The sequence below is a fragment of the Cebus imitator genome, unplaced genomic scaffold (genome assembly GCF_001604975.1).
Source record: "Cebus imitator isolate Cc_AM_T3 unplaced genomic scaffold, Cebus_imitator-1.0 Scaffold543, whole genome shotgun sequence".
NCBI classification, from domain to species: Eukaryota; Metazoa; Chordata; class Mammalia; order Primates; family Cebidae; genus Cebus; species Cebus imitator.
The window spans coordinates 311,999-321,158 of NW_016107858.1; the positions used below are offsets into that span (position 1 = coordinate 311,999).

Here is a 9,160-nt window from a genome sequence, read left to right on the forward strand (position 1 = left end):
GGGGGAGATGGAGTTTCACTCTTATTGCCCAAGCTAGAGTGTAATAGTGCGATCTTGGCTCACTGCAACCTCTGCCTCCCGAGTTCAAGCGGTCCTGCCTCAGCCTCCCAAGTAGCTGTGATTACAGGCATGGGCCACCACACCTGGCTAATTTCTTGTATTTTTACTAGAGACAGGGCTTTACTGTGTTAGTCAGCCTGGTCTTGAACTCCTGACGTCGGGTAATCCACCCGCCCCGACCTCCCAGAGTGCTGGGATTACAGATGCGAGCCACTGCAGCTGGCCGAGAAATCTAATTGATATTTTTAGTATGAATATTAATTTTTGTTCTTCAGCTTCTATATTATAATTTTAAAAACTTTTTGAAAATGTTGGTCAGGCCGGGCATGGTGGCTCATGCCTGTAATTGCAGCACTCTGGGACCCTGAGGCAGGCAGATCACCTGAGATCAGGAGTTCAAGACCAGCCTGGTCAACATGGTAAAACTCCATCTGTACTGAAAATACAAAATTTAGCTGGGCATGGTGGCAGGCGCCAGGAATCCCAGCTACTCTGGAGGCTGAGGCAGGAAAATGGCTTGAACCCAGGAGGCGGAGTGTGCGGTGAGCTAAGGTCATGCCACTGCCCTCTAGCCTAGGTGACAGAGTGAGACTCCTTCTCCCAAAAAGAAAAAAAAAAAAGTTGATCAGAGTAGGATTGGATGTAAGCTTTTTTACTCTGGAGGAGTCTAAATTGGTACAGTAGAGCACCCACCCACCCTCCCCCCACAATCCTGCGTTCTCATGGTCTGCAAATAGGTGGATATACTACAAAAGATAATTTTTTTTATTTTTGTTTTTTGAGACAGAGTCTTGCTCTGTTGCCCAGGCTGGAGTGCAATGGAGTGATCTCAACTCACTGCAACCTCTTCTTCCTGGGTTTGCAACCTCAGCCTCCTAAGTAGCTGGGACTACAGGTGTATGCCGCCACGCCCAGCTAATTTTTTTGTATTTTTAATAGAGACAAGATTTCACCATGTTGGCCAGGCTGGTCTCGAACTCCTGGCCTCAAGTGATCTGCCCACCTCAGCTTCCCAAAGTGCTGGGATTACAGGCATGAGCCACTGCACCCAGCTACAATAAGATATTTTAAAGTAGGACACAGAGGCTCATGGTTCAATTGCAGTACTTGGTGAGGCTGAGGCAGGAGGATTGCTTTAAGCCACATGTTTGAGACCAGCCTTAGCAATAAAGTTAGACACCATCTCTAAAAAAAAATTTTTTTTTTAAATTAGCTAAGTATGGTGGTACGTCCTTGTAGTCCTAGCTACTTGGGGGATTGAGGTGGGAGGATCACTTGAACCTAGGAGATTGAGGCTGCAGTGAACTGTGATTGCATTATTGCACTCCAGCCTGAGTGACAGAGTTGAGACCTTGTCTCAAAAAAAAAAGACCACATTTACAAAACTTTTATTATTGTATATTGTTATAACTGTTCTATTTTATTATTAGATATTGTTGTTAATTTCTTGCTATGCCTAAGTTATAAATTAAGTTATAAGTTATAAATTAAACTTTTTGATAGCTATGTATGTATAGGAAAAAACAGCATATAATTAGGGTTCGGTAAAGTTGACTGTAACCTCCGCCTCATGAACTTGAGCTCAGGATCCTGGGTTCAAGCAGTCTTCCCCACTCAGCCTCCTGAGTAGCTGGAACTTAAAGTGCATGCTACCACACTCAGCTAATGGTTTAAATTTTTTATAGAGACAGGATCTCACTGTGTTGCCCAGACTAGTCTTGAACCCCTGGTCTCAAGGGATCCTCCTGCCTTGGCTTCCCAAAGTGCTAGGGTTACAGGCATGAGCTGTGTACACAAATTATTAGAATTATTAAGAGTTCAGCAAATTTTCTGCATGCTAAGGTTAATACACAAAAATCAGTTGCATTTCTGTCACCAGCCATTAACTATTAAAATATAGAATTAATAAAAGATACTAAGGCAGTTAAACTCAGCGTGACTTAACAAGATGTTTTAAATTTAAGAAATAAATGTGGCTGGGTGCAGAGGCTCATACCTGTAATCCCAGCACTTTGGGAGGCTGAGGCAGGTGGATCACTTGAGGTCAGGAGTTCGATACCAGCCTGGCCAACGTGGTAAAACTCCATCTCTACTAAAAATATAAAATATTAGCCATGTGTGGTGGCACGCAACTGTAATCCCAGCTACTCGGGAGGCTGAGGTAGGAGAATCGCTTGAACCCGGGAGACGGAGGTTGCAGTGAGCCGAGATTGTGCCACTGCACTCCAGCCTGGATGACAGAGCGGGACTCTGTCTCAAAAAAAAAAAAAAAATAAATATTTGGATTTCTTTTTTTTTTTTTTTTTTTTACTGCATTTTAAGTTCTGGGGTACATGTGAAGAACATGCAAGATTGTTGCATAGGTACACAGTGTGATTTGCTGTCTTCCTCCCCTTCACCTATATCTGGCATTTCTCCCCATGCTATCTCTCCCCACCCCCCTCATCCCTCCCCCATTTCCCCCCAACAGACCCAGTGTGTAGTGCTAAATATTTGGATTTCTAAATACCAAAAAAAAAAAAAAAAAGGAAAGAGAAGACATGAATGGCTGGTAAATATTACATGACAAGATGTTTAGCCTTATTAGTATCGGGGAAAGCAAACTAAAACCTCAGTGAAGGGTGACGTCAGCGAAAATGGCAGAGTAGGGACTTCTGGGGGTCATCCCTCCATAGAAACACCAAACAAGTTGACAAAAAAAGTCAGAATGAAGCTTATCAGAACTCTGGAAAGATAGTCAAAGGTTTACAGCAGCCAAGCAAATATTTAGCCAGAAGAAAGGGCACTGAAACAAGATAGGAGATCTTTGTAGCATTTTAACTTACCCTAGCCTCACCTCCCTTCCTGGTAAGGCTGCAGTCTTGAAGATGACAGCCTGTGTTCCCCCATGTTGGTGCCTGATTCCAGAGAGAGCAGAGTGGACCCTCTTCCTTCTAAAGGATTGTGTTTGTCTGTTTTGTCCTTTTCCCAAAGGACTGCCACCTGGGGGAAAAAAATTAACAGGGCAAACAATAAGATGTTGGAAGCCTGAGAGGAAAAGCTGTAGAGTGAGTTTTTGTGGAGGAATAGGGGCTTTGAAAAGCTATTGTGATGGGAAACCTAGAAAACCAAGTGCAAGGCTCAGGGCAGTATGCATACTCAGAAAAGACTCAAAAAGGCCATTAGCTTTCACCCCTGGCTTGTCTTTAGGGTCAACATAAGCAGGAAGTGAATGTTAAGGCAGATTTATAAAGGTCCTGGCTAAGTTTTGAAGGAGTGCCCCCAACAGCTAATCAGCAAAGACCTGGGGAGCATTCTGCTTTTCTTTTTCTTTTTCTTTTTTCTTTTTTTCCAGTTTATTTGTTTTGGAATGTGGTCTTGCTGTGTTGCTTAGGCTAATATTGAACTTGTAGGTGCAAGCGACCCTCCCACCTCAGCTTCCTGAGTAGCCGGGATTGCCGGCACGTACCACTGCACCCATCTCGTTTTGTTTTGTTTTGTTTGTTTGTTTATGGAGATGGAGTTTGGCTCTTATTGCCCAGACTGAAGTGCAGCAGCCTCTGCTGCCTGGGTTCAAGTGATTCTCCTGCCTCAGCCTCCTGAGTAGCTGGGATTACAGATATGCCCCACCATGCCCGGCTGATTTTTTTATTGTATTAGAGTTAGGGTTTTACCATGTTAGTCAGGATGGTCTTGAACTCCTGACCTCAGGTGATCCTCCCAAAGTGTTGGGATTACAGGTGTGTGCCACTATGCCCAGCCATGTTCAGTTTTCAACAAAAAATTGTGAAGCATGTGAAGAAACTAGAAAATATACCTCATTCACAAGAAAAAATAAATGAACAGAAACTACCATGAGGAAGCACTAATATTGGAATTACTAGACAAAAACTTTAAATCAGCTGTCTTAAGTATACTCAAAGATCTGAAGGACACCAAGGACAAAGAACTTAAAGGAATTCAAGATGATAATGTCTCAACAAATAGAGAATAGTAATAAAGAAATAGCAGTTTTTAAAAGGAAGCAAATATAAATTTTAGAGCTGAAGATTATAATAAGTGAAATGAAAAATTCACTAGTGGAGTTCAACAAAAGATATGAGCAGACAGAAGAATTTGTGAACTTGAAGATAGGTCCATTGAAATTAGACAGTTTGAGGAACACAAAAGATTGAAGAAGGCCGGGTGTGGTGGCTCACGCCTTTAATCCCAGCACTTTGGGAGGCCAGATCATGAGGTCAAGAGATCGAGACCATCCTGGCCAACATGGTGAAACGTCGTCTCTACTAAAAAAATACAAAAATTAGCTGGTCATGGTGGTGTGCGCCGGTAGTCCCAGCTACTCAGGAGTCTGAGGCAGGAGAATTGTTTGAACCCAGGAGGCGGAGGTTGCAGTGAGCCAAGATCGCGCCACTGCACTCCAGCCTGGCGCCTGGCGACAGAGCAAGACTCTGTCTCAAAAAAAAAAAAAGATTGAAGAAAAATGAACAGAGCCCAAGAGATGTGTGGGACACCAATATATGTATCATGGAAAGGAGAGGGAGAAAGGTACAGAACACGTGCTTAAGAAGTAATTGCCAAAGCCATTTCAAATTTGGCAATACATGAATGTACACATACAAGAAACTCATCTAACACTCAAAAAGGATGAACTCAAAAACATCTATATGAGACATATTATAATTAAAATTTCAGAAGCCAGAGATAAAGAGAATCTTGAAAGAAGCAAGAGAGAAGCAACTTGTTATATATAAGGGATCCTAAATAAGATAAATTTCTGCTGATTTCTTAGTGGAAACCATGGAGGCCAGAAGACCAAAAAGAGAGAAACTCGTATATACCTCTGCAGCAGAAGACACAGTGGCCATTTGTAGTAGCAAAAAACTGTAAACAATCCAGATGTTTATTGATTCATTTTTTTAACATGTGATTTATTTCTGGTCTTTACTAGCTTTGGGGCCATTTGGATCACACGATGATTTTTCAAGATTTTAGACCATTTCTAAGTAGCAGTCCACTGGACCAAGATAATAGAGCCAATGAAAGGGGTCACCAGACTCACACTGACTTCTGGGGAGCAAGGCCTCCACGGCTGCCAGTGGGTCGGAGATACAGATCTCGAGGAAGTACTCGTCCTGACAGATCTCCAGCTATTGAAGGGTGAGTTGTTGTTTAAGTTATTTTTAAGGTAGTTTCAGTGAAGGACAAATTGGTGTAATCTAATCTTTATAAGGTTCTCATACCTACTACTTTGTGGACAAGATGGACATAGAAAGGATGAAAGCGAAGCTAAATTGAATGTTAGTACTCACCCAGTGATAATCTAGAGCGTGAAAAATGTTACAGGTCTGTGGTTAACGTTTTTATTAATGTCTGAGATTAATATATAGATGATACGTGCCTTAGTCCATTTTGTGTAGCTATAACAGAATACCTGAGACTGGGTGATTTATAAAAAACAGAGATTCATTTCTTATATTTCTGAAGTCTGGGAAGTCCAAGGTTGAGGGATCCACATCTGGCGAGGGCCTTCTTGCTGTATCATTCCACGTTGGAAGGCAAAAGGGCAAGAGAGCATGCATGAGCAGAAAGAAAGGTGCCAAAATCATCCTTTTATTAGGAACTCACTCCACAGTAACTAATCTGCTTCCAAGATAAAGTCATTGATCCACTCATGGGGGATTCATTTCTTAAAGTGCCCACTTTTCAACACTGCTGTGTTGGGGATTAAGTTTCCAACATATGAATTTTTGAGGAAGGTACATTCAAACTATAGCAGCATATTTATCAAAATTTCCAAAGGGTATCACATATATTAGAATTAAATATTTCAGCAGATTGGAGCAGTGGACTTAACATGAAATTTAATCAAGTATCTACTTTTTGTGAAGAAAAGAAAAAAAAAGAAATTTAATAGGATAAATATGAAGTCTTATGACTGTAAAAACATTCATGTAATGAGTGTCTTTTTTTGTGTGGGGCACTGTCCTGGGCACTGGGAACACAGTGGTGAGTCAAATAGATGGTTTTGCTCATGGATCTCATTTAGTTGGAATAATAAATGTTAATTTTAAGTATTTGCCATATGTATAGGACTGCGCTTCATGCTTTATCTGCTTTATGTTGTTTAATTTGTGTGAAGTAATAGGTGCTATTGCTGTTTTCATTTTATAAAATAATAAACTGAGTCTCAGAGAAATAAAGTAACAGCCACTGGTGGATCCAAGACTTGAATCCAGGGCTATGTGAATCTAGTGTGGCATTGTCTCATACAGCAGCTGCTAGCCACATGTAGCTATGTCAATTTAAATTTAAATTAACCAAAAGTTAATGAAACTAAAAATTCAAAGTACCTTAGTCCCACTAGCTATATTTTGAGTACTCATTGGCCACTTGTAGCTAATAGTTACCATATTTGACAGAACATATTAGAGAAAATTTCCATTATCTTAGAAAGTTCTATTGAACAGTGGTATTCTGGAGCCTACACTCTCCCTCTCCCCCAACACACACCTTCTAGACTTTAATGTTTTACTGTACTTGCTTTATTACTTACCTATTCATCTAACTATTAGTTCATCTTGTTTTGTGCATTTCAAAGTTAGTTGCAGACATCCCTTCATAGAACAAATATAGGATATGGGAAATCTGATTTAATGAGATTGTCTAGGACAAAAATCAGTGAAATCTTAGATTAATAGCTTATGGCACCCAGAGTTAAAGCTACTATATCCTGGCCAAGTGCAGTGGCTCATGTCTAATCCCAGCACTGTGGGAGGCCAAGGCGGGCGGATCACAAGGTCAGGAGATTGAGACCATCCTGGTTAACATGGTGAAACCTCGACTCTACTAAAAGTACAAAAATTAGTTGGACATGGTGGCGTGCACCTGTAGTCAGCTACTCAGGAGGCTGAGGCAGGAGAATTGCTTGAACCCGGAGGCAGTGGTTGCAGCGAGCTGAGATTGCACCATTGCACTCCAGCCTGGTGACAGAGCGAGACTACGTCTAAAAAAAGAAAAAGCTACTATATCCTGTGCCAGTTAAACGGTGTGTAGATCACTTTCCCGTCTCTATCTGTTTGAGATCTCGTTGTTGAATTTCTCAACTACAGTTCATCTAAACTTTTACCTCCTACGCATCTTTTTTTTTTTTCCCATTCCACCCACTCAATGGCCAATTTTGGAGCAGTGCTGTGGTTCCCTTTTTCTTGCTTCTCTACCAGGGGATGGTTCAGCACTGCTGGAGAAAAATCACATAAATGTGCCCAGTGGTGCCCCTGCAGATAGCAAGGTACATTTCATCCCTACCAGACTATTGATGCTTTTGGTTAGGCTTTTGTTTTGCATTTCCTGAACAGATATTTTGAATTTTCACTAAATTTCACTCTTCAAATTTCCTATCCAATAGCTGATGCTCGGAAGTTGATTTGTATTCTCCTTTATGAAAATTGGGGCCTTGGACATGAACTTCCCAAGTCCCTGTGCCCGGCTTCTCTGTATCAACAATCATTTATCACTCCAGCCTCCTGAGATGAGGTGTCCTTTCTTTTTTCAAGGCAAGCTATCAGCCCCTGTTCCTGACCTATTCCTTAGCTGTTTCATCTGGGATTTGTATCATCTATCCCTGCTCTCTTTCCCAGTTAAGGCCCCTTGGGCACTGTTTTACTCTTTAGCTCTCTGTTTTTCAATCCTGGCTATACATTAGTGTCACTGAGGATATCTTTTTAAAAACTGATACCTGGGCTCCGTCCCCAGGGATTGTGGTTTTATTAGTCTGGATGATTCCAGGCATTGGTAGTTTTTAAAAGCTTCTAGAGTTATTATAGCCAGAATTGAGAATCACTGTTCTAGTTACTGCCTAGTAATCTTTTTCCTTTCCTTTTCAATAAATTTTTTTTTTCAATAAAATTTCTTAAGAGGTGTCTGTGTTTACTTTTTTATCTTTCATTAGTCTTCTACCTACTGTAGTCTGGCCATCCTTTCACTAAAATCTCTGGTGACCTTCTATTTATAATTGCATATCAGTGGATACTTTAAAATTCTTATTGTATAGATCTAGAACCTTTTTGATCTTTTTTCTTCCCCCTTGAATTACCATTTTTTCCTTCTTCTTCTTTATTTATTTTGCAATAGGGTCTTGCTCTGTTGCGCAGGCTGCAATAGGGTGGCATGATCATACCTCAAAGAGCCTCAACCTTCTGGGCTCACACAGTCCTCTTGCCTTAGCCTCCCAAGGAGCTGGGATTAGAGGCATGCACCACCATGCCTGTAATCCTTCACCAGTTTTTAAATTTTTTTGTAGAGATGAGGTCTTACTAGTTTCCCAGGCTGATCTCAAACTTCTGGGAGGATTGCTTGAGTCCAGGAGTTTAAGATCACCCTGGCCATGGCGAGACCCCATCTTTACAAAAAATAAAAAATCGCCTGGCACGGTGGCTCACGCCTGTAATCCCAGCACTTTGGGAAGCGGAGGTGGGTGGATCAAGGTCAGGAGTTCAACACCAGCCTGGCCAAGATGGTGAAACCTCGTCTCTACTAAAAATATAAAAATTAACTGGGCATGGTAGCAGGCACCTGTAATCCCAGCTACTCAGAAGGCTGAGCCAGGAGAATCGCTTAAACCCGGGAGGTGGAGGTTGCATTGTGCTGAGATTGTGACGGAGCACGACTGTGTCTCAAAAAAAAAAGAAAAAACTAGAATGTATTGGTTCATATAACTCAAATGGTTGCTAGCTATATCAGACCCAATATCTCTGTTTTCATAACAATTATCTTGTAATGCCCTCTACTATCCTAATTTGAAATTCATTGATGATAAAAGCTATAAAACATAATAAAAATACATTTGCATATATATACCATTCTCCAATTAATATAAAGGAAAAATAAAAATAGTATATGCATTTTAATATGTAAATGCCTAGCTGTAAGTATTCTGGGAGACAAAATGAAAAATTAGGTGCTTGTTTCCATGTATAGAACCGTTAAGAAGGTGATAGCTAGGCCGGGCGCGGTGGCTCAAGCCTGTAATCCCAGCACTTTGGGAGGCCGAGGTGGGTGGATCACGAGGTCAAGAGATCGAGACCATCCTGGTCAACATGGTGAAACCCACCCCGTCTCT

At 41.3% G+C, this 9,160-nt stretch overlaps 1 protein-coding gene across 1 annotated transcript in view; it reads left to right on the forward strand.

Moving 5' to 3' along the window:
• RNF115 (ring finger protein 115) overlaps nt 1-9,160 on the forward strand; it is an 80,442-nt gene that overhangs the window by 53,569 nt on the left and 17,713 nt on the right. Inside the window, exon 4 of the mRNA XM_037733688.1 lies at nt 4,991-5,199. Coding sequence (XP_037589616.1) covers nt 4,991-5,199 — 209 coding nt within the window. The remainder of the gene's footprint in view (nt 1-4,990; nt 5,200-9,160) is intronic.